This window comes from Hypanus sabinus, chromosome 1, assembly GCF_030144855.1.
Source record: "Hypanus sabinus isolate sHypSab1 chromosome 1, sHypSab1.hap1, whole genome shotgun sequence".
In the NCBI taxonomy this organism is placed as follows: domain Eukaryota; kingdom Metazoa; phylum Chordata; class Chondrichthyes; order Myliobatiformes; family Dasyatidae; genus Hypanus; species Hypanus sabinus.
This window is the reverse complement of record NC_082706.1, coordinates 111,192,726-111,219,495: the sequence shown is the minus strand read 5'-3', so window position 1 is coordinate 111,219,495 and position 26,770 is coordinate 111,192,726. Positions and strand designations below refer to the sequence as shown.

Below are 26,770 nucleotides of genomic sequence, written 5' to 3'. Positions count from 1 at the left end.
TAAAATCTATGTAAGCAACATCCATAGCTCTTCCTCCATCAATCACCCTTGTAGGCTCATTGGAAAAACTCAGTGTAGTTGGTAAGATATAACTTGTCCCGCACAATGCCATTCTGGCTGTCCCTAATGAGGCCATGGCTTTCCAAATGCTCTTAAATCCTATCCCTAAGAATTCTTTCCAGTAACTTCTCTACCACTGGCATGACTCGCAGGTCTATAGTATCCATGATTAGCCCTGGTTCCCTTCTTGAATAATGGAACAACATTAGCTCCTTGCTAAATCTCAAGGACCTTGCACGTGGCTGGGGAGGATAAAAAAGATACTGGTCAGGGCCAATCAATCTCTCCTCTTGCCTCTTAATTATCTTGGGTATATCCCATTAGGCCCTGGGGACTTGCTCACCCTAACACTCTTTTAAAAACCCAGCAGTACCACCTGTAACTCTCAATGCCTGAGCTTCTCAATATACTTAACACTGATCTCCCTGTCCTCCACAGTCCTTCTGGGTAAATATTAATGTAAAGTACTCATTAACAACCTCACCCACATCCTCAGCATCTAAACAAATGTTCCCCTCTTTGTCCTCGAGTGCTCTACCCTCTCTAGTTATCCTTTTGCTATATTTATTCAAATGTATAGAATGCCTTGTGTTAGAAATATATACTTCACATCATTGAATAATTAAATTAAGTCTTTATTTCTGTTGTACAGAGTCCCAAGTTTCTGTTTGAATAATTATTTGCATTCTGCTTTGTTTAATTCCTGTGAATTTCAGTTTTTCAGGCTTATGTGGGGGAAAAAAATCATGGTAGATTTCTACCTTCTGTTATGTATTTTCCAACTATTTTCGATTGCTCCCACTGCTCAGCCAGTTTTGACTGGTACTTCTAACCTACCTCTGTTCAATTATTGCAAGAAATCATGCCCCATTCTCTTCAGTGCTAATCTTATTTTTCTCCTATTTTCACCAGTCACCAGCCTGTTCAAAGTCTTCTGTGGCTTCACCTCCTGTTCTTTGGTTCTGACTTCAGATTGAAGCACATTCTACATTAAAACCCTGTTTTAAGTAGTAAACTGATATAAAATTTCCAAATATGATTTCATTCAAATAGCAAAAATAAATTATTGATCTGAAATAAAAACAAAAATTGCTGGAGATATTCAATAGTTGCAGATGACTAGTGAGAAGATGCAATGAATTAAATAATCATACACAGAAGGCAAATAAAATAAGAGCTCATCTATCTCTTATCTCTATCTTTCATAAATTTTATTTCTATAAGCTGTCCACATTCTTCTTAATTCCAGTTGGTATAGTCCCTGGTGACTCAATCTCTCCTCAACTCCAGCATGAATGTGGTGAACCACCTCCCCACTGCCTCCAAAGCCAGTATCCTCCTTCAAGTAAGGAGATCAGAATTGCACATGATATTTCTGGTGTGGCCTCACCAGTACCCTATGCAAAATTAGCATAACTTCCCTGATCTTAATTCAATCCCTCTAGCAATGAAGGCCAACATTCCATTTGTCTTTTTGATGACCTGTTGTACCTGCAAACCAGCCTTCTGCGATTCATACGCAAGCATTCCCAATTCTCTCTGGAAAATAGCATGATGCAATCTTTCACCATTTAAAGAATCTGATCTTCAATATGTCCTTCCAAAGTGGAGTGATCTTACTTTTACCAACATTGTCCTCTGCCTACCAGACTTTTGTCCAGTCACTTAATCTATCTATATCTTTCTGCAGGCCCTGCAGAAAGGCTCTTGTAGGTAACCCAAATTGCGTGCAATACTCAAAATTAGGCCTCGATATAACAACTTCAATATAGCATCCCAACTCCTGTATACTCAATACTTTGATTTCTGAAGGTCAGTGTGCCAAAAGTTCTATTTACGACCCTATCCATTTATGATGCCACCTTCTAGGAATTTGGATCTATAATCCCAGATCCCTCTGTTCTATCACACTCCTCAGCACCCTACTGTTCACTGTGTCAGTCCTCTCCTGGTTTTGCCTCTGAAAGTACATTACCTCACGCTTGCCTTCATTTAAGTTCTATCTGCCATTTTCCAGCCCATTTTTCTAGCTGGTCCATATCCCACTGCAAGCTTTGGTAGCCACCTTCTCTGTCCACTATGCTCTGTTCTTGGTGTATTCAGTAAATTTGCAGATCCAGTTTACTATATTATCCAGATCATTGATGTAGATGACAAGTAACAGTGGACCCAGTATTGATCCCTGCAGCACACAACTTATCACTGGCTTTCTGTCAGAGGCAACCTTCTACTAGCCCTCTGGCTTTTCCCATGAAGCCAATGTCTAAGCCAATGTACTACCGCATCCTAAGGCCAAGCAACTGAACATTTTTGACCAACCTCCCCTGCAGAACCTTGTCAAAGTCCGTGGTAGGCAATATCCACTGCCATACCTTCATTAACTTTCCTGGTGACTTCATCAAAAAGACTTAGTCTGAGTGGTTAGACATGACATGCCACTCATAAAACCATGTTGAATATACCTAATCAGTCCTTGTCTAAACAAATACTTGTATCCAGCCCCTTGGAGTACCTTTCAACAACTTGCTCACTGCTGATATCAGGCTCACTAGCCTATAATTTCCCAGCTTATTTTTAGCGATGTTCTTAAACACAGTACTGCATTAGTTATCCCTTAATCCTCCTGCACCTTATTCATTGCTAAAGACATTTTAAATGTCTCTGCTAGACCTTCTACAATTTCTACACTAGTCGCCCATAAGATCCGAGGGAACACATTTTCAGGCCTTGGGATTTATCCACCATAATTTGCCTCAAGAGAAAAAACACTTTCACCACTGTAATCTGTATATGGTCCATGACCTCACTGTTGTTTTCCCTCACTTCTATAGACTGTCTGCCTCTCAATTAAACATAGATATCTAAAATCCATTTAAGATCTCCCCATTTCTATTCAGATGTTCTGTTTTTTTTTAATGATAGCATCAAGTATTTTCCTGACTGTGTGTTAAGCGAACTGGTCTATAGCTAGCTGCCTTTTGCCTGATCCTTTTTTAAAACTGATTTGACATTCGCTGTCTTCCAATCCATTGTGACCTGCCCAGAGTCCAGGGAATTTTGATGAACTATCTCAAATGTAACTTCTGCCATTTCCTTCAGTACCCTGGAATCCCACTACGACTGAGGGACTTGTCTACCTTTAGGCCCATTAGTTTGTTCATCAGTACTTTGTTAGTGACAGCAATTGTATAGAGGTTCTCACTTCTCATTGCATCCATAACATGGTGTCCCCCACCATGAAGATCTTCACACAATAGACAAAAGAGATGGTGATGGATTGTAGGGAGGCCAAGTCTGTATTGCTCTCTGTTACTATTGATGGTGAGGATGTAGATGCGCTGAGGGCCTTCAAGTACCTGGGGGTCCACCTGGATGACAGATTTGAGTGGAGCACCAACACAGAGGCTGTGTACAAGAACAATCTTGAGTCGCCTGTACTTCCTGAGGAGATTGCAGTCCTTTGGAGTATACAGGCTTCCCCTTCACATGTTCTACCAGTCTGTTGTCACCAGTGCAATCATCTATGCAGTGCTGCGCTGGGGCAATGGCATCAATATGGGTGATGCCAGCAGGCTCAATAAACTGATCAGAAAAGCTGGCTCTGTTATAGGGGCCAAACTGGAGGCTGTGATGGAACAAAGAACCCTACAGAAAATCCTGGCAATTCTGAAGAACGTTTCTCACCCTCTTCATGCCACCTTGGCTGAACAGAGCAGCACTTTTGATAATAGACTAAGACAACTGCGCTGCTTCAAAGTCTGCTATATGAGGTCATTCTTACCCTTGGCTGTTAGGTTCTGTAACTTAGTTTGTTAGTGTGGTATAGCATTGTGATAATGAATTGAAAAAAGTATCCAGGCAATGATGCAGATTTGTTTGATGTTGGTCTTCATTGAGAACTGCTGTTGTGGACATCTTGTTTTGGATCACCACTTGCAAGCTCCCATGAAGCTAATGGATGTAGCCAACTAAATTGGATAAGAGTCCAATTCATCCCAGTTGGAGTCAAAAGCTTTGGGGGTGGGGGAAGTGTAGAGAAAGTCACATGTGTACCGTTCTATGTTTTATCAGCTGGTGCTGCAGTTTACATTTTATGAAGTTATGTAATAAAGATCAAGTCCACTCTACTTCTAGATGTATGGAATTTGTACTTGAAACTTGCAACTTTAACAGCATATTGTCTGTTCCCAAAGTGGTCTTGTTGCTTAGTAAGGTTTTGGCATTTTCAGCATTATGTAGGCCTCTATGGATTAAAGTTAATGGTGATCATGTTAAGGACAGACTTGTTAAGAAATCAAAAATGTTCCTTCTAGCCCTATATAATATCCATGGTAATTTGATGGGGAACTGTTAATGGAGTTACAGAGATTTACAATGAAAAGCTATTTCAACCCATTACATACCCATGCTGGCCAATGTTTTGTAGGGTACTTTTTCTTGCTTGTTCATGGAGTGCATTTCTGCAACCATAACCCTTGCACAGGTCATCTAAAATGATGCCTGACTTCTGAATTGAAGAACCATTGATAATAGCATACTTTCAAGTAAATGTTACTAGAATGACATTTACATTAGAGTAATGCCATGTACTGTGAATTGGAATTGAAGTAAAATTATGTATATATCAGGAAGCATCTGTGTGGAGAGAAAAGCAGTAAACATTTTAACTTCATCTGTTATGTCATTTCTATCAATTTGAGAGACTGAAATTCATCCAGTGCTTGTCTAATATTGTGACAAAATTTTTCATTTGCAGATTTGAAAGTATTATGCTGTAAGTGTAAATAAAGGTCAATTATTAATATTTTATTTTCAGTTTTTCTCTTTGGCGAGCACTTATTGTGCAGCACCCTTTATCGTTTAAGCACATTTACCCCTTCTAAGCTCCCTTAAGCTTTGTGAATCTCTTGAGATTGATGCACTTCCCATTTTATTTTGGAAAATTACCCCTTTATAAAGAAAATGCTTTTGGTGACTCATGGATATTCCTGTATTCTCTCAACAGAAAGAAATTCAAGCAATGAGCCAATGCCATCACAGGAACATTGTGTCATATTATACCTCATTTGTGGTAAAGGATGAGCTCTGGTTGGTAATGAAGTTGCTCAGTGGTGGTGAGTGTTTTCAATGTTAAAACTTGTATGTTTGCAAAGATCAAGTATCCAAATTTATTTAAAGCTGACTTGGCTTGCTTTAAATTCTGTGACAGTCAGCTTCAATTGAACTTTTATGTATAGGAAGGAATCTTTTACCCACTGGTTGCAACGATGTGGATAAATCTTCCTCAGTCTTTACACTGCACATTGAAGTACCTCTGCTTTACCTACTTGCCAGTTAAGCACATGCAGCCTTAAGCACTGGTCAGTTCTAGGTGATTTTAGTTAGATTTTAATGCTAACTAGAGTCAATGAACTGTTTGGACAGGTGAATTGTATTTTACCCCAAAATAAGAAAATGTAGTAAGCTTTGGTATTTTGCTGTAGTTATTAAGAAATGCATTCAAGTTCAATGTAAATGTGTATTCTCACTTCAGCCAGTTGGCAACTAAATGGCTGAAATTTCAGTAAATTGTCTCTGGTCTACTCTTAAAAGTTGGGGTAAACTCTTGTGGGTTAAATACCAGTGCACTCAATGTCTCTTGCCCAGAATTCTGTTCATTTCTGCGTATTATTACCAGCTCCACACCTGTGCCCCAAACCAGGGCATGAAGTTTTTAAAGGTAACCCCATGTGAACATGATACTGCAGTGTGTCTAAGAACAAAAAAAACACGAGGAAGAGATTGCCTTATTTTCTACTTTGATGTTTTCTTTCCCTTATCTCCATGTCACACCTAAGATATTTTGGAAGCTTTCAACTCCTTACCCAGTCTTGTGGAGTAAGGGGCCTGGAGAAGTACTTCATTCTTCCAAGCCAGTTTAGTTGATTTTTAACAGTGGATCTGTTTTAAAAAAAAGTGTAAATTAGCTTGCATCTCAACAAGGATGCAATATCTTGGTTGCTTTTATTTTAAAATTAATGTTTTCTTTCCTATTATGAAGTTGATTTGAAGCTGAGTATTTTGTATACAAAAGGATATGGTCAAACAAGATTAACATACATCATTAAAACCAGATTCTAACTATTTACTAACAATGTAGAGCATGTGATGTATGTTTCAGCTACACTTGGTAAAATTTGGGTTCATTCATTTTATTTTGCCCATTTGGTTTTGTTTCAGGATCTGTACTAGATATAATTAAGCATGTGATAGCAAAGGGAGATCACAAAAATGGAGTTTTGGAGGAGACTGTCATAGCTACCATTTTGAAGGAAGTACTGGAAGGACTTGATTATCTGCACAGAAATGGGCAGATTCATAGGTAAGAAAAGTGTGGCTTAATTCATTGTCATAGTACATTTTAAGTATTGATCGTGAGTTTGAGCTTCAGATGCAGCTTTCCCAATTGGAATATTTTATGTTCTTATAGTAACAATTCTTATGAGCCAATCAGTGATGCATCAGATTTCAGTCAGCTGTCTTGTAAAACAAATCGATGATCCTTGTGTACAATAACACCTATGGTGGCTATGTTGAGAATACTGTTTTTATATTTCCTTTGAATATCACCTAAGTAAAAATGATCTTCAGCTGTGGTTTTAAGATTTATTTGGATGTTCTGGGAAAGCCCTACTACTATTTCAGTCCTGCTTCGAAACTCTGTCATTTTTGATTATTTAGCAGAATCTTCAGAATGCATGAATTCTAAGTACATAGAAGTTAGTCAGCATAGTGTAGCTGTGATAAAATGAAGATGGCTGTGATGATCTTATATATTTGAAAGCAACTGTGGTTGGAATCGATTTCCATCAATTTGTCTCATGATGTCACTACCAATTGTCGCAAGGAGATTAATACTGAAGCTTCTAGTGATCTCTCAAAGGCAATTCTCGAAGATAGTGTCATCTGCCAGCCTGCAAGAGCTATGGTGTCCACAGCTTAAGGGTTTCCGTAATTGACAAGTGGAAAAAGAGTCTTTGGTTCTTCTGCCAAGGAGATCAAGGCTTAAAAATAATAGCAATGCCTTGGGAGCAGATGGTATCTGAATCAATTTTATTACCATCAATATGTCTTGAAATTTGTTGCTCCTACAGCAGCAATACAGTGTAGGACAAATAAATAGTGCAAAAAAAGGGATTTATGTTCCTGGAACATTCAAAAATATGATGGCTGAGGGGAAGAAGCAGTCCTTAAAACATTTTTAGCGTAGTAAAGAAAAGGCATCACCTGGATGGTGTGGGTTCTTAGTGATGCTGCTGCCTTGAGGTACTGCTCCTTGAAGTTGTTGACAAATTTGAGTTACAAATCTACAATCTTATTTTTTAATTTCTGGAATGACATGCATATATCAAGTGACCCAGAGTTGCTATAGTAATGACCATCTTTAAGTAAAGACTTTAGTTAAAGTATAACGGCTGAAGGGTTGCTCTGTTATCAGCCACAGAAAAGATCATTATCATCATTCTTCTCAAATGTTTCCTCCCAGTGATTGAAGAACTGGTCCTTGAATGGCAGTATGGATTTCAGTTTGCTCCACAATGTATGCTTCAATTTATTATGGGCTGAAGGTCGTGCAGTTATGCAAACTGTGGCACTAACCAGCAGATCTATAATAGAACCAGTTAGTGCCCCTATTGTTCAAATCCTTCTTGCTACATTGAGAGTGAAGTTATTGGAAAGCTGTTCAACCTGTGATGACTGTACTCTTTAAAAACAATTATCACCTAAATCTCAGTTATTGAACTGCAAAATGCAGATTCAACATGCTCAGTACCCGAGTTTCTGGTAATCATTAACTCATTCACCAATGCACACAAGGATGGACTTTGTATTTTTATCTGCAAGATAAAATTTGGCTACTATGATGCACCTTTGGAGACTAATTCGGAGGGAGCAACAGTTTCAACATCGAAGAAAAATTTTATTGATCAGTTCTTCGGAATAGAATATGAAACGTCGTATCCTTTTCTTAAAATTAAATCCAGAGCAAAGCTGTTGGGGAAAACTCTTCTGGAGAAAAAGTTGAGTTTTTTTGTTGCATGACTTAAATGTAGTTATTGTGCTATAGCAATAGTGGTGGAAATATGGACAAACTCTCTCGATTTCCATTTGAGTTTGCCTTATTTGCAAATTGAAAACATTGGGCAAGAGGCTTAATTATTAGTACTTAGTCCATACACCCCAGGCTACTTTGGGAGGGGAGGGAGGAGATTGCTGATCCTCTGGGAATGATCTTTGCATCATCAATAGGGACAGGAGAGGTTCCAGAGGATTGCAGATGCTGTTCTCTTATTCAAGAAAGGGAGTAGAGATAGCCCAGGAAATTATAGACCAGTGAGTCTTACTTCAGTGGTTGGTAAGTTGATGGAAAAGATCCTGAGAGGCAGGATATATGAACATTTGGAGAGGCATAATATGATTAGAAATAGCATGGTTTTGTCAAAGGCAAGTCATGCCTTGTGAGATTCAAACTAGAGGACATGATTTGAGAGTTAGGGGGCAGAAGTTTAAGGGAAACACGAGGGGGTATTTCTTTACTCAAAGAGTGATAGCTGTGTGGAATGAGCTTCCTGTAGAAGTAGTAGAGGCCAGTTCAGTTGTGTCATTTAAGGTAAAATTGGATAGGTATATGGACAGGAAAGGAGTGGAGGGTTGTGGGCTGAGTGCGGGTAGGTGGGACTAGTGAGATTAAGGGTTCGGCACGGACTAGGAGGGCCAAGATGACCTGTTTCCGTGCTGTGATTGTTATATGGTTATATGGTTAATCTGTACCACGCTGTGCTCCACAAAAAGACTTGCAATGAGACCCTTATCATTGGGACAATCTCATGGAAAAGGCAAAAATCAGTTCCAGAATTCACTGTTTCCTTCCAAATGGTTGATTGGAGCATGTGAAATTTAAAGATAAGATCTCTCATCTTGGTTATGACAATAATTTCCTTAATTTCCTAATTTGTGTTTGACTTTATTTTGTATTTCTAGAAAGTTATTGTGGATTACATTATGTAAGAAACTCTTAAGTGGGGTTTTTATGCCATAGACCCTTACTATTAACCAAGGGGTCTGGGGATCCCTGTTCTAGATCAAAATTGATGAAGAAGAACAATCACAAGTGGGAGACCTCAAATCTTCATTTCATGAAAAAGAATAGAATAGATATTTGTTTAGTGTGGGGTGTGTGTGTGTGTTCTGTCTCAGACACCTATGTCCGAGCACTTGTTAAAGTGAACCCTCAAGGCATTAGGCCCTGGTGGTCTACCTGGCCAGTTACTGAAAACATTTCCTGACCATCTGGCTGAAGTATTCAGGGGCATCTTCAAACTCTCAATGGTGCAGTCTGAACTTCCAAACTTTTCTAAAAGCCATCAATTATTCTGGTGCCCAAGAAGAGCAGGGTGGGCAGTTTCAGTAGCTATCACCCAGTAGCATTCACATCTATTGTCATTTAAATGCTTGGAGATTAGATATGGCTAGAATTAACTTCCACCTGAGCAAAGACCTGGACCCTCTGCAATTTACCCACTGCCTCAACAGGTCAACAGTTTATGCAATCTAACTGGCTCTCCACTCTTGAGCACCTACAGCAAGACATGTGCCAGACGATTGTTGATCAATTACCATCATTCCCTCAGTACTAATAACTAAGCTTCGAACCTGGAACCTCTGTACCTCCCTCTGAAACAATCTTCAGCTTGCTTATCAGGAGGCCGCAGTCTCTTTCTCACTGACTTTCAACACTGGTGTATTTCAAGGATGCATATTTACCCCACTACTCTTTCTACACTCTTGACTGTTGTGCATTTAATTCCACATTTTTCCAATGTGGGAGAGGCTAAGACCAGAGGACACAGCCTCAGAATAGAGGGGTCCTTTTAGAAAGGAGTTGAGGAATTTCTTTAGCCAGAGAGTGGTGAAACTGTAGAATTCTTTGCCACAGGCAACTGTGGAAGCCGAGTCTGTATATCTACTTAAGGCAGAGGTTAATAAATCCTGGGCAAGAAGGGATATGGAGAGATGGCCGAAGACTGGGGCTGAAAGAAAAAAATGGATCAGCCATGATGAAATGGGTGGAGCAGACTTTGGGTCAGAATGGCTTAATTCTGGTCATATCTCTTATGGTCTTATGGAATTGATTGAGATGCACATTCTCCCAAGTTGAACTTAACCTGGTGTGATGCGGTCCATGACTAGCAAGGTGAGGCAATGATAATTTGTAGGTCATCATGCAAAGAAAATTTGATGACCTACAGATCATCATTACCCCACCTTAACTAACAGAAGGGACAGACATCAGTGTGTCTAGCATGTTTCCTGAGCTTTGGCTTCAGAAATTTATTTCTAGTTTCACTACCAATATAAGTTTACTGCATTAAATTTTATAAGGAGAATAGTGATTTCAGTGACTTTGACAAGATTCCTACTGGACTTGCAGTTTGATTAGCGACTACTTTAGTGGAAAGTGGGTCCGAATTAAGTGAAGTAACCTTTGGCAAAGCATTGCAGTGGAAAACAGATTAGTACTACAGTTTTGTAAAAGAGCCATGTCTATTTTTATAGACTTGAATAATGGTAACTGCATTTGCTGTTGCTGTGCATGGGAGTGGGATGATGAAGCTAAATGTTGGATTTCAAAAATTTGATGGTGCAGAAAATGGCCCAAGGGAATAATTACTGAATCAAAACAAATGTTAGGGAGCAATTTTTTTTTTTATTGAAAAGGAGGCAGAGCCTGTTAAATCCTGAGCATCAGTCAAATCTACTGTAGGTTTTGGAACTAAATAGGTGAAAGATTTTGTTTGTTTATTTATTTAGATGCAGTGTGGAACCGGCACTTTCAGCCCAATGAGCAGTGCCACTCAGCAGCCCGCCTATTTAACCTGAGCCTAATCACAGGACAATTTTACAATGACCAATTAACCTACTAACCAGTATGTCCTTGGACTGACAATAGACAATGGGTGCAGAAGTAGGCCCTTCGAGCCTGCACCACCATTTTGAGATCATGGCTGATCAATTACTATCAATACCCGGTTCCTGCCTTGTCCCCATATCCCTTGATTCCCCTATCCATAAGATACCTATCTTGCTCCTTCTTGAAAGCATCCAGAAAACTGGCCTCCACTACCTTCTGAGGCAGTGCATTCCAGACACCCACAAGTCTCTGGGAGAAGAAGTTTTTCCTTAACTCTGTCCTAAATGACCTACCCCTTATTCTCAAACCATGCCCTCTGGTACTGGACTCTTCCAGCATCTGGAACATATTTCCTGCCCCTATCTTGTCCAATCCCTTAATAATCTTACATGTTTCAATCAGATCCCCTCTCAATCTCCTTAATTCCAGCGTGTATAAGCCCAGTCTCTCTAACCTCTCTGCGTAAGACAGTCCAGACATCCCAGGAATTAACCTCGTGAATCTACGCTGCACTTCCTCTACAGTCAGGATGTTCTTCCTTAACCCTGGAGACCAAAACTGTACACAGTACTCCAGGTATGGTCTCACCAGGGCTCTGTACAAATGCAAGAGGATTTCCTTGCTCTTGTACTCAATTCCCTTTGTAATAAAGGCCAGCATTCCATTAGCCTTCTTCACTGCCTGCTGCACTTGCTTATTCACTTTCAGTGACTGATGAACAAGGACTCCGAGATCTCTTTGTATTTCTCCCTTACCCAACTCTACACAGTTCAGATAATAATCTGCCTTCCTGTTCTTACTCCCAAAGTGGATAACCTCACACTTATTCACATTAAATGCCATCTGCCAAGTATCTGCCCACTCACCCAGCCTATCCAAGTCACCCTGAATTCTCCTAACATCCTCATCACATGTCACGTTGCCACCCAGCTTAGTATCATCAGCAAATTTGCTGATGTTGTTTAGTATGGCTTCATCCAAATCGTTAACTGTGGGAGGAAGCATAATAATAAGTACTTTATTGATCCCAGATGGGAAATTTCATTACAGCAGCAATGTTTAAAAACTTGGCTGTCTAAAGACTTATTATTCTGTTTTTTTTTTAAATAGTAATATCCTAGACAACCCAGAGGAAACACACACAGTCATGGGGACACCATACATACTCCTTACAGATAGTGTGAGAATTATGCTCCAAACTGTAATAGCATTGCACTAACCACTATCTACCATCATGCCCTCAGTAGCATATTTATAAAATAATGGAACATAGATTAAAGGCCTTTTGCTCTGAGTCTATGTCAACTGTCAGGTAACTAGTTCCACCAATCTTTCCCTTCTAATTCTCCTACATTCTCATCAGCTCTCTTGAATCCACCACTCATCTCCGTGTGAGGAGCAATTATCAGTGGTTAACTAATGTGGCAACCCATGCATCTTTGAGGTGTGGGAAGAAACTGCACTTGGAAGAAAACCATGTCTTTGGAATATGTAAACTCCATACTGACAGCATTGGTTATCAGATTGAAAAGGTCATTGGAGCTATGAGGCAATAGCTGCATGAGCTAGACATTATACTGTCCTGTGTTAATATCTCAGTTTCAGGTATCAGTGCATGAACTGAATTTCCATTTTTTTTCCCCCTTTATAAATAGAAGTACTTCATAATGAACTTTGGATATGTTCTGAGAACTCCTTGTTATATAGTGGTCTTCTCATTGTGCAAAATGGGCAGAAATGGAGCAAAAAAGCATATGAAAATACACTAGAGGAAATGAACAGTCACTGTTTTGGACTGAGATTTTTGATGTGGCTTGAGCATCAGAAATTTCGTAGAACAGTGCAAGAAGGTGTCACAGAACCTGTATCAATGAGGAAGAAAACTTAAAAGTGGGTATAGCTTGAAGAGACCACAGTGGAGGAGTAAAATAGAGACACAAGGCTGCAGATGCTGGAATGTGCAACAGGAAAATACTGGAAGAACTCAGCAGGTTAGGCTGCATGATTGGAGGGATAAAAGGACCTCAATCCCAAATATCAAATGTCACTTTCTCTCCACAAACCTGCATCTACACTGTCACCTGTCTCCTGTTAGCATATAAAAAATAATTGACAATAGTGCGCACATACTATTGTAGCTTTCAAGAGTAAATAAAGCTGAGTTGTGATTGAATATAGTCAAAAGGGTAGAGACACTGCATTATTAGTCTGTAATTAGTTTGTCAAGGACTAATTCTAGAAATGAAAGAAAATATAGTATATATTAAAAATTGTAGTATAGGGAATTCTGGTTAATTGGACACATCAGGATCAGTACATTTTGGCCCAATTAAGCGGCTGCCCCTGTTAGCTAAAATTACATGAAAAGGTACAAAAGACCAACTGGTTTCCTCAGGGAAAATCTTGCCTGACAAATCTGTTGGAATTTTTTGAAGAGGTAACAAGCAGGATAGACAAAGGATAAAACAGTGGCTAATCACCTGCAAGTCAACTGGGGTGATGTACTTTATACAGTGCTCCTGACGTGGCCATTTATACATTGGGGAGACCCGCCGCAAACTGGGAAACTGTTTTGCCGAACACCAGCGCTCAGCCCTCCAGCAGTGGCGGGATCTCCTTCTGGCCACACACTTCAATTCCACAGACCAATCCCACTCTGATATGTCTGTCCATGGCCTCCTCTACCGTCAAGATGAGGCCACATGCAGGTTGATGGAGCAATACCTTATCTCCCGCCTAGGTAGTCTCCTACCTGCCGGCATGAACATTCAACTCACAGACCTCTGTTGATACCCCTGCCCCCCCCCCCCGCCTTACACCATCCCTATCTATAATTTTAGTCTGGTTCTGTTTCCCCCCCCCCCCCCACTATAATCTCCCCCCAGCCCATTTCCCTTCAGCCTATCACTTCATCTACTTCATCCCTCCCCCCATTTCTTATCCCCCCTCGACCATCCCATGTTACTTCACTCCTGATGAAGGGTTTCAGCTGGAAACGTCATCACTACCTCCTCCCATTGATGCTGTCTGGCCTGCTGAGTTCGGCCAGCATTTTGTGTTTTTATTTAGTTCCAGCGTCTGCAGATTCACTCGTGTTGTTTTTGCAAGAATCACTGCTTTATAAATCTGTGTCTGTTGGCCTAAATGGGTAACATAACACAAACACACTATTTAAAAACTTGTTTATTCTCAACATGGCGTAGTGTCCAACAGCCATACAAGTGTGCACAACTGGCGCTAGTTAGAAATTGTTCAGCAACAGTTGTCTGTCCCAATTAAACAGCATAGTGGTCCAAATAAACAAAGGGAATCCTAGCTATTTTCTTAATGTTTTCCCAAAATAAGTGGCTGTCCCAATTAACTGATAGTTTAATTAACCCGAATCTACTGTATTTGATACCAGTAATGATTATTGTTGTGCCCTTGTTTTTTAAAAAGCAGAGCTATTCTGTAAAAAAAAATTAATATGAATTTTTAAATGATATAAAATTCCAATATTCTTTAAAGGGAGGTTTTCTTACAAATCTAATATGCATTGTTACTAATCTGATCACATCACAGCTGATAGAAGACCATTTGATGTCACTGGAATGGCATTAAGACAGGTGCAAAGTGAAATACTCTGGAGCTTTGAAACTTAGAGTATGTACTATATTTTTAATAAAAAAGATTATTTTGGCAAAAGTATAAACCACTGGGTCAGCCACGACAGGGATATTTGCTGGTTCTGGTCACAGTATTTCAGAAAAGAGGGGTGAAGGGCATTTGCTGGAATGATTCCGGGATATACTGGAAAAGTTGGAGAGCAGAATTTGTCAGGTGATCTGATTAAGGTATTTGGAATTAGAAAGCTGTAGCGAAACTGCCTTTGGTGGAGTCAAGCTAGCGGCATAGAATGAAGGTAATTGGAAAATGATTTGCAATGTAAGTGTTCAGCATATCGAATGAACTGTTAGGAATATTAATGGAAGTTGATTTACTTGTAGCATTCAGAAGAAAACCAAAAAATTTGCAGGGTTATAGAGTGAGATATGTTGGATAACTCAAGTTTCATATGGGCTTGATGATCTCATTCTATAATGCAACCATTGTATTACGTCATCTGTAGTTTCCTGTGGCTTTACACATCATTACATGGTCCATTGTCAAAATAAAGCATTAGTCCAGCAATCACTAGTAGGATCTAATACAAAAGAAGGATTTATTTCAAATTCATAATTTGATGCTAGCCAACTTGCATCTTAAAATATGTTCTCCTTGGGTAATAGAATAAAAATGTGACTTGGAAGAGAACATCACAGCATAATTGTCTGTTTGAATTGTGCGTGCTTGGGGTCAGTGTTTTTGGTCTGGGTCAGTAAAAAAAAAAAGAGGCATGGGCAATTTTAATAAGTAAGTATTACTACTTATATCCCCTCCCCCTTTCTTTCTCCCTAGGCCTTCCGTCCCATGATCCTTTCCCTTCTCTAGCTCTGTATCCCTTTTGCCAATCACCTTTCCGGCTCTCAGCTTCACCCCACCCCCTCCAGTCTTCTGTCATTTTGCATTTTCCCCTCCCCCTCTACTTTCAAATCTCTTACTATCTTTCCTTTCAGTTAGTCCTGATAAAGGGTCTGGGCCCAAAATGTTGACAGCGCTTCTTCCTATAGATGCTGTCTGGCCTGCTGCGTTCCACTAGCATTTTGTGTGTGTTAAGTTAGCTGTTTGATATTTTTCCCCAAATCTAATTATTTTTGTTTTTGTATCGGTAAATAGGTTTATTATTTTCACATACAAAGTACAGTGTTTCTTTACAAAGTAAGATTGTACATCAGTACAATTGAAACAATAACAGAATGCTGAATACAGTGCAGGCAGACGGTAAGGTAAAAGATTGTAATAAAGTAAATGTTTAGACCAAGAATCCATGGTACTAGGAGACAGTCAATAGTCTTTAACAGTTGGATAGTTGCTGCCCTTGAACCTGTGGTGGTTATACTTTCAGCTGTTGTAAGGCCAGGCAGATGTTTGTCTCTGCATCTTTATACCAGTCCTAAACTTGATGGTATTTTACTGTGTTGGCATGTAAATGTAAATTCTGGAATCCTGAAGTATCAAACAGTTTCAATGTAAAGCATCCACAAAACATTTCCTCCCACAGATACTGCTTAATGGTTCGAGTTTCTGGATTAGGTTGTTTGTTTCTCCTTTCATCAGGAAAAATGCTGACTGCTTCTTTCAATGGATGCTGCCTGACCGGCTGAGTTCATCCAGCTTTTTTGTAGGTCCTGATTTGACCACAGCATCTGCAATGAACTTTGTGTTTGATTCTCCTTGCTGTGTTTTGGCCCTGATCATCAACAAAAATTCTAAGTACTCAGACTTGAGTTGTATGTGATGCTTGGATTTCCAGCATCTGCAGATTTTCTCTTGTTTATGATTTCAGCTGGATGTGATTGGGTTTGGACCATGTTTAAATTGATACAGTACTTGAATAGAGCTGTACTGATGGCAAGTTAGTTCTTAACTTCTCTCTTCCAACCTCCCTCTACCCTGTTCTGCCACCCGCTCAAATAAGCTGCAATGGTACTTTTTCTTAAACTGTTCATATGTAACTCGCTGAATCCAAACTTGACATTTTTCACCTTATTGAAATTTTCCAGTAACAGTGATACTTTGTAACACTATCCCCTGATTCCTGTGTATTAGCTTGTTTGTTTTATCTTGCAGAGATTTGAAGGCAGGAAACATTCTTCTTGGTGAGGAAGGCTCCGTGCAAATTGCAGGTAACTAACTGCACATCCTTCGTTTAGAAAGGGATAGAAGCATTATTCTGATCATTTGATTGGCTAAAGTATTGAAAAACTGATGTGGATAATGGAAAATTATAGAAGCAAACTGATGTGTGACATTGGGTATTAATGTCAAATTTCATTTAATCAAATTTAACTATGTACATTTATTTGTCTTTTCAGACAAACTTAGCACTCCATTGTAGTGCTTTTAAGTGCATATTGTGCTACATAGACATAAAGCACACTGCAGAAAACAGATTAAAACGATGTGTATATAGCAATCTAGAACTTGTTTAGTCTTGTCTGGATGGCAGAGAAGCATAGTAGTTAGCAGAACGCTTTGTAATATCAGTGACCTGGGTTCAATTCCCACCTGTAAGGAGTTTGTGCATTCTCCCTGTGACCATGTTGATTTCCTCCAGTTTCTCCGGTATCCTCCCACAGTCTAAAGACATACCGGTTGGTAGGTTAATTGGTCATTGTACATTGTCCCATGATTAGGCTAGGATTGCTGGGGAACTTGGCTCGAAGGATGATTTCCACACGGTATCATAATTAAATCTCCTTCCCCAACTTCATGAGCACGCAATTTTTTTGAGATACACTGCAATAATCTTGTATTATAATTCTAGCATGAAACTCGAATGGATGATAGGGAGGCTTCCCATATGTTGCTCAATAATGTGTCTCATTGTAAGGATTGTTGTCTTCCACATCCTGGTTTTCCTTCCAGTAACTAACCTTAGGTGTTTTTATATGACATACATTATTTAGTATAATCTTTTTGAGTGAAATTGTCTCAAATTTGCAATTACTACCTTATATTTAACTAGCAGTGGCAGAAGTCTGCTGGAACAGCCTCTGTGGTTTTGTTTTCAACATTTAATACTTTTTCTTAAAATTAAATAGGTTGGAACTCAGTTGGTAAGATGAACTGATACTGCCAAGTAGTGTATGAAAGACAGACTGGTGTTCTTGTTCCATTATCTTGCAGTTCTTCTGAAGATTAACTCTAATCAGTATATTTTATTAATTTTGCTGCTAAAGTACAATGGCATGTCCAATAGTGGAAGAATTACCATCATCAATTGTTAAATTAAGAGGTAAGAAAAGGAATGCAGGCTTGAAGGGGATTTGTTTAGTAGAAAATTTATTGAGTGTTCCTTTTGTTTTCAAACAAAACTTTAGAAATGTTAGGTTCTGTTTTTATTTTCTCTTTCACTTTGCAATGTTTTCTATCTCTACTTCCAATAATCAAGCTTTTCTGACTCCTATTTTGTAATATACAGTTCTGTTGGTCTCTTAAGTATTGTAACTACTTCATTCTCCTCTCCTCTCCTCTCCTTTCCTCTCTCCTTTCCTTTTCCCCCATCTCCACAAATCTCAAAGTTCTACTGATTCTGTTGGTTGTAATTTTCAAGGCTGGCATAATATTTTGAATACATAATAATGATACAGTGCAAAAGGAGTCAGGTGCAAAGTTTTGGAGGTCTGTAAGTGATGCAATACTGAGTTTTTAAATTTTAATAATTAACAATAATTGGGTAGAGAACCAAGATGGGAATAAATGGATCTTTCTCAGGTGGCCAAGCTGTAACTAATGGATTGCAACAGAGATTGGTGCCTGGGTACCTTGTATTTACTGTCAATCAATTAGCTGAAATTATCACTATCATACTTTCAAGTTGCTAATGATACAAATCAAGATGGGATTGAGCATTGTAAAGGATGTAAAGAGATTCAAGGGGTTACAAAATGTTAGGTGAATGGACAAGAATATAACATGCTGTATAATACAAAAATGTGAGTAGTGCTGATACTCAAAGGGACCCCTCATGTCTTTGCATAAAGTTCATTGAAAGCCAACATGCAGCTGAAACTAGCATTTTTGGAAGTAATGTTGACTTTAATTACAAGGAGACCTCTTACTGTAGCTGTATAGGACCTTGGCAGAGGTGATAGATTTGCTAAATGAGGAGTGAGTGACTGGAGATGGGCCATTCTCTGGAGTTTAAGAGAAGATCTAATTGAAATATTCATAAATCCTAGACCTGGAATGGGGGCACAACTGCGCAAACACATGGATGTCAGCCAGTGAGAACAGCGAGAAGAGTTTAAAAGGAGATGAGAAGAGTTTAATAGGAGACAGCCTTTTGTCAGTGCTGTAGAAAAGGAGGAAGGTATGGAGGAATTGTCTACGGAATATCTGTGGGTGGAAGTTAGGGACAGGAAGGGGTCAATAACCGACTGGGTGTTTTTTATAGACCACCCAATAGTAACAGGGACATCAAGGAGCACATAGGGAGACAGATTCTGGAAAGGTGTAATAATAACAGGCTTGTCATGGTGGGTTATTTTAATTTCCCAAATATTGATTGGCATGTCCCTAGAGTGAGGGGTTTGGATGGGGTGGAGTTTGTTAGGTGTGTTCAAGAAGGTTTCTTGACACAATATGCAGATAAGCCTACAAGAGGAGAGACTGTACTTGATCTGGTATTGGGAAATGAACTTGGTCAGGTGTCAAATCTCTCAGTGGGAGGGCATTTTGGAGATAGTGATCACAATTCTATCTCCTTTACCATAGCATTGGAGAGGGATTAGGAACAGACAAGTTAGGAAAGTGTTTAACTGGAGTAAGGAGAAAAATGAGGCTATCAGGCAGGAGCTTGGAAGCATAAATTGGAAACAGATGTTCTTGGAAATGTACAGAAGAAATATGGCAAATGTTCAGGGGATATTTGCATGGAGTTCTGCATAGGTACATTCCAATGAGACAGAGTGAAGATGGTAAGGTACAGGAACTGTGGTGTACAAAAGGCTGCTGTAAATCTAGTCAACAAGAAAAGAAGAGCTTACGAAAGGTTCAAAAAACTAGGTAATGATACTTTACACTGCATGCTATTGGAGCAGGATAATCAAGGACACGACCCACCCAGCCAACACACTTTTTGTCCCTCTTCCCTCCAGGAGAAGGTTCAGGAGCTTGAAGATTCGTATGGCTAGATTTGGGAACAGCTTCTTTCCAACTGTGATAAAACTGCTGAACGGATCCTGACCTGGATCTGGGCCGTACCTTCCAAATATCCGGACCTGACTTGCACTACCTTACTTTCCCTTTTCTATTTCCTAATTATGATTTATAATTTAAATTTTTATTGTACTTCAGGGAGCGCCAAGCGCAGAATCAAATATCGCTGTGATGATTGTATGCTGTAGTATCAACTATTTGGTGACAATTAAGTAAGCAACAGCTCGAAGAGTATAAGACTAGCAGGAAGGAGCTTAAGAAAGAAATTAGGAGAGCCAGAAAGGGCCATGAGAAGGCCTTGGTTAACTGGATTAACAAAAATCCCAAGGCATTCTACAAGTATGTTAAGAGCAAGAGAATAAGACATGAGAGAATAGGACCAATCAACTGTGACGGTGGTAAAATATGTATGGAACCAGAGGAACCATGGGTGGGGAGCCCAAAGATTGGAGGATAGCTAATGTTGTTGGTTATTTATGAAAATCTGTAACAATAAGCCAGGAAATTATAGGCCAGTGAGCCTAATGTCAGTAGCAGGTAAGTTGTTGGAAGGCATTCTAAAATGTATAAGTACTTGGGTAGACGGGGACTGATTAAGGATGGTCAATGTGGTTTTGTGCACAGTAGGTTATGTCTCCCAATCTTAGAGTTTTTTAAGGAAGTTACCAGGAAAGTTGAAGGCAAGGCGGTGGATGTTGACTACATGGAATTTAGCAAGGCTTTTGATAAGGAGCTAAATGGCAGGTTGGTCTAAAAGGTTCAGTTATTTACCTTTCAAGGTGAGGTCGGGGCTTGGATTATACATGGCTTCATGGGAGAAGCCAGAGAGTGATAGAAGATTGCCTCTCTGACAGGAGGCCCATGACTAGTTGTGTGCCAGAGAGATTGGTGGTGGGTCAATTGTCATTTCTCATCTACAGGCAGTCCCTGGGTTACGAATGAGTTCTGTTCCTAAGTCCGTCTTTAAGTCTGATTTGTATGTAAGTCAGAACAGGTACATCACAACGTAGAGCGTGCATTTGTTATTATGAACAATTGTATTTTACTCGAATTTTCAATATAATAGACTTTATGGCAGTTTATTCTTAAGAGGGATGTTTGTAACTCTGGGACTGCCTGTATAATAAACTAGATCAGCAGATTTGCAGGTGATACCAAGGTTGAGCGTGTAGTGGACAGTGAGGAAGACTATCAAAACTTGAACTAGGATCTGGACCGTATGGAAAAATGGGCTAAAAATGGAATTTAATGCAGACAAATGAGGTTTTGCACTAGGGTAGGATATGCATGGTGAGCAGTACCATAATCCCTGATAGGTTTGTAAAGAAAGGTCTTGGCACATTGGCCTTCATACATAAAATTGTTGAGTACAGGAGTACAGCTGTGAGTCCTAATTTTGAGAGTTATATGCAGTTCTGGTCACTTATCTACAGGAAAAGTATCAATAAGATTGAAAGAATGCAGAGAAAATTTATAAGGATGTTGTCTAGACTTGAGACCCTTATGATAGGAAAATGTTGAATTGGTTAGGGCTTTATTCCCTAAAGCGTAGGGGAATGAGAGCCAGAATTATGTTTATTATCACCTGCATGTGTCGTGAAATTTGTTCACTTGGCAGCAGCAGTTCCAAGCAATACATAATCTAGCAGAGAGAAAAACATAATAAATAAAATAAAGATAAAAATAAATAAACAAGTAAATCAGTTATGTATATTGAATAGATTTTTTAAAATGTGCAAAAACGTAAATACTGTATGTTTAAAAATAAAGTGAGATGATGTCCAAAGATTCAATGTCCATTTAAGAATAGGATGGCAGAGGGGAAGAAGCTGTTCCTGAATCACTGAGTGTGTGCCTTCAAGCTTCTGCATCTTCTGCCTGATGGTAACAGTGAGAAAAGGACATGCCCTGGGTGCTGGTGGTCCTTTCTGAGACACTGCTCCCTGAATATGTCCCGGGTACTTTCTAGTATCCAAGATGGAGCTGACTAGATTTGCAACCTTCTGCAGCTTCTTTCAGTCCTGTGCAGTAGCCCCTCCATACCAAGCAGTGATGCACCCTGTCAGAATGCTCTCCACAGTACAACTATAGAAGTTTTTGAGTGTATTTGTTGACATGCCAAAACTCTTCAAACTCCTAAGAAAGTATAGCTGCTGCCTTGCCTTCTTTATAACTACATCAATATGTTGGGACCAGATTAGATCTTTGGAAATCTTGACACCCAGAAACTTGAAGCTGCTCACTCTCTCCACTTCTGATCCCTCTGAGGATTGGTATGTGTTCCTTTGTCTTGCCCTTCCTGAAGTCCACAATCAGCTCTTTCGTCTTACTGACATTAAGTGCCAGGTTGTTTCTGCGGCACCATTCCACTAGTTGGCATATCTCACTCCTGAACACCCTCTCGTCACCACCTGAGATTGTACCAACAGCGGTTGTATCGTCAGCAAATTTATAGATGGTATTTGAGCTATGCCTAGCCACATAGTCACATGTATATAGGGAGTAGAGCAATGAGCTGATCCACATAGATTGTGGTCTTCTGGTTAGCAAGTTGAGGATCCAATTGCAGAGGGAGGAACAGCGGCCCAGGTTCTGCAACTTCTCAATCAGGGTTCTGGGAAATGATGGTATTAAATACTGAGCTATAGTTGATGAACAGCATCCTGATGTAGGTGTTTGTGTTGTCCGGGTGCTCTAAAGCCATGTCACCTCACTACAGGAAGGATGTGGATACTATAGAGAGAGTGCTGAGGAGAGTTACAAGGATGGAGGGTGTACCTTATGAAAACAGGTTGAGTGTACTTGGCCTTTTCTCCTTGGAGTGATGGAGGCTGAAAGGTGACCTGATAGAGGTGTATAAAATGATGAGGGTCATTGATCATGTGGATAGTCATAGGCTTTTTCTCAGGGCTGAACTGGCTAACACGAGGGGGCGTCATTTGTACTTGGAAATGGGTACCGAGGGGATGTCAGGGGTAAGTTTTGCACACGGAGTGGTTGCTGCGTGGTATGCCAATGATGGTGGCGGAAGCAGATACAATAGGGTCTTTTAAGAGCCTCTTGAATAGGTACATGGAGCTTAGTTAAATAGAGGGCTATGCACTAGGAAAATTCTAGGCAGTATCTAGACTAAGTTACAGGCAGTAGGTACAGGAGTAGGCCATTTGGCCTTTCAAGCCAGCACCGCTATTCACTGTGATCATGGCTGATCATCCACAGTCAGTACCCCATTCCTGCCCTCTCCCCATATCCCTTGACTCCACTATCTTTAAGAGCTCTATCTAACTCTCTTGAAAGCATCCAGAGAATTGGCCTCCACTGCCTTCTGAGGCAGAGCATTCCACAGATCCACAACTCTCTGGGTGAAAAAGTTTTTCCTCAACTCCGTTCTAAATGGCCTACCCCTTATTTTTAAACTGTAGCCTCTGTTCTGGACTTCCCCCAACATCAGGAACATGTTTCCTGCCTCTCATGTGTCCAATCCCTTAATAATCTTGTGCTGCAATCAGATCCTTTCTCATCCTTCTAAATGGTCGTTCTGAAATCCTATTGAAGTTACATGGTCAGGAAAACATTGTGGACTGAAGAGCCTATAATGTGCTGTAAATGTTTATGTTCTCTGAAACATGAGGGAACTACTTCGCATAGAGAATGGTGAGACTGTGGAACAAGCTTCCAGCAGAAGTGGTGGATGTGGGTTCAATTTCAATGTTTAAGACATATTTGGATATGTACATGGATGGGAGGAGTATAGAGGGGTATGATCCAGGTACAAGTAGATGGGGCTAGGCAGATTAATAGTTCAGCACAGACGAGGGGCTGAAGTACCTCTTTCTGTGCTGTAGTGTTCTATGACTGAGTCAATTCTACATACTTTTCTACTTTGTACTGCCTTTTTGTATACCATCTACATTTAAAGGCATTAGAATAAGAGTTTATCTTCAGTCACCTTTACCAACCTGCTTTGTTGGTGATTTATTCATCATGAACTAACTCCAAATTAAATTGATTTTATGGTTATCACCAAACATTAGCTGAGGAAGAAGCAGATGAGGAGGCAATCTGGACCGTTGAGCCTGCTTCGCCGTACAATAAGATCATGGTTGATCTGGCTATGGATACATCTCCACCTACCTGCCTTTCCCTCATAATCCTTAATTCCCCTGCTATGCAAAAAATCTATCCAACCTTGTCTTAAATATATTTACTGAGGTAGCCTCCACTGCTTCATTGGGCAGGGATTCACCACCCTCTAGAAAATGCAGTTCCTCCTCATCTCGGTCTTTTTTTTTCAATCTTTTTATTGAATTTCATATATAAAAGAAACATAATATAATAATAAATAGGTTATAAATGCATAAGACGAAATTGAATTAGTAGTAGGATAACAATATCCTATTAAAATATCAACATAGAAACATAGTACATTATCAATCAAGTCTATAATAATTATATGAAAAAAATAAAAATAATCATCAAAAGAAAAAGAAAAAATTATAAAAATACAGGCAAAAAATATAAAAAAAAATACTAAACTAAACTAACATGGGCAATAATAACAGTTTATTTGTATATGATAGTGCCAAAAACTCCGGAACTCCATACCTGAACAAGGATAAGTAAAGAGAAGATCTGGAAAAGGCCAAATTAATTCATATGAAAATATTGAATGAACGGTCCCCAAGTTTCTTCAAATTTAATTGATGAGTCAAAAATAGTGCTTCTAATTTTTTCCAAGCTCAGAAAAGAAATAGTTTGAGAGAACCACTGGAACGTGGTAGGAGGATTTACTTCTTTCCAATTTTGTAATATAGACCTTCTGGCCATTAATGTTACAAAAGCAATCATTCGTCTAATTGAAGGGGAAAACTGATTATCATCCTCATTTGGTATACTAAAAATTGCAGTAATAAAATGAGGTTGTAAATCGATATTCCAAACTGAGGAAATGGTAGCAAATATGTCCTTCCAATAGTTATGGAAAGCGGGACATGACCAAAACATATGGGTCAATGAAGCCACATCTGAATGACATCTGTCACATTGAGGGTTAATATGAGAATAGAATCGAGCAAGCTTATCTTTAGACATATGAGCTCTATGTACAATTTTAAATTGTATTAAAGCATGTTTAGCACATATAGAAGAAAAATTAACCATTTGTAAAAAATTTTCCCATTTTTCTATTGATATATTATATTGAAGTTCTTTTTCCCATTCTTGTTTAATTCTACCTGATATTTCTGGTTGTATCTTCATAATCATATTATAAATAAAAGCCACTAATCCCTTCTGATAGGGATTTAAGGTAAAAATCATACCTAAAAAGTCCATTGAAGTTGAATTGGGGAAGGATGGTAGAATTTTATGTAAAAAATTTCTGATTTGTAGATATCTAAAAAAGTTAGATTTAGGTAACTCAAATTTGTTGGAAAGTTGGTCGAAAGACATCAAACTACCTTCAAAAAAGAGATCATGAAAGCATTTTATACCTTTCCTTTTCCATATGTTAAAGGCTTAATCTGTCAAAGAAGGTTTGAAAAAAAAATTAAGTAAAATAGGGCTATCAAGAACAAAGTTTTTCAGAGTAAAAAATTTACGAAATTGAAACCAAATTCGTAATGTATGTTTGACAACAGGGTTGGATATCTGTTTATTAAATTTAACTAAATCGGCAGAAAGAGAAGAACCCAGAACGGAGAATAGAGAATATCCCTGTGCCTCATTGGATTCTAAATTTACCCACTGTGGGCACAATGGTGAATCCAAATCTGATTTCCAATACATTAAGTTATGAATATTATTCGCCCAATAGTAAAATCTAAAGTTAGGTAGAGCTAAACCACCATCTTTTTTAGATTTTTGTAATTGCCTTTTACTTAACCTAGGATTTTTATTTTGCCACACAAATGAAGAGATTTTTGAATCAATGTTATCAAAAAAAGATTTAGGAATAAAAATTGGTAAAGCTTGAAATAAATATAAAAATTTCGGTAGAATCATCATTTTAATAGCATTAATCTGACCAACTAATGATAAGGATAAGGGAGACCATCTTGTAGTAAGTTGTTGAATTTGATAAAGCATAGGTAGAAAATTCAATGTAAATAAATCTTTATATTTCTTAGTAATTTTTGTACCTAAATAGATAAAGTTATCATCAACAACTTTAAATGGTGTCCTTTCATTCAATAAAGTTTGCGCGTTTAAAGGGAATAAATCACTCTTATCCAAGTTTAGTTTGTAACCAGAAAAACTACCAAATTGATCCAACAAGGATAAAATAGCGGGAATAGACCTGTCAGGATCAGAAATATATAACAACAAGTCATCAGCATAGAGTGATAACTTGTATAATTTCTCATTACGGGTGATACCAAAAATATTAGGAGATTCATGAATAGCAATGGCTAAAGGTTCTAATGCAATATTAAACAATAAAGGACTTAAGGGACAACCTTGTCTCGTACCACGAGATAATTGAAAAAAGGAAGATCTGTAATTATTTGTAAGAACAGAAGCAACAGGTTTATGATATATTAGTTTAATCCATGATATAAAATTAGGACTAAAATTAAAATATCTCAAAGTGTTAAATAAGTATACCCATTCAACTCTATCAAAGGCTTTTTCAGCATCTAGTGAAATAACACATTCTGGAATTGTGGGTGATGAAGTGTAAATTATATTAATCAATTTTCTAATATTAAAAAAAAAATACCGATTCCTAATAAAACCAGTTTGATCTTCTGAAATAATCTGTGATAATACCTTTTCTAACCTAATAGCTAAAATTTTTGTAAGAATCTTAGAATCTACATTTAATAGTGATATAGGGCGATAAGATGCACATAGAGTGGGATCCTTATCTTTTTTAAGAATTAGAGAGATAGTAGCTTCATAAAAAGTCTGAGGTAATCTCTTAACAAATGCATCATTAAAAATTTCACATAGCCA

At 38.7% G+C, this 26,770-nt stretch overlaps 1 protein-coding gene across 3 annotated transcripts in view; it reads left to right on the top strand.

Annotated features, from left to right (window-relative positions):
- LOC132396702 (serine/threonine-protein kinase OSR1-like) overlaps positions 1-26,770 on the top strand; it is a 157,476-nt gene that overhangs the window by 62,633 nt on the left and 68,073 nt on the right. For all 3 annotated transcript variants that reach the window (XM_059974516.1, XM_059974508.1, XM_059974523.1), the window contains exons 3-5: positions 5,066-5,174; positions 6,280-6,421; positions 16,721-16,776. In XM_059974516.1, the coding sequence (XP_059830499.1) occupies positions 5,066-5,174; positions 6,280-6,421; positions 16,721-16,776 (307 nt within the window). The remainder of the gene's footprint in view (positions 1-5,065; positions 5,175-6,279; positions 6,422-16,720; positions 16,777-26,770) is intronic.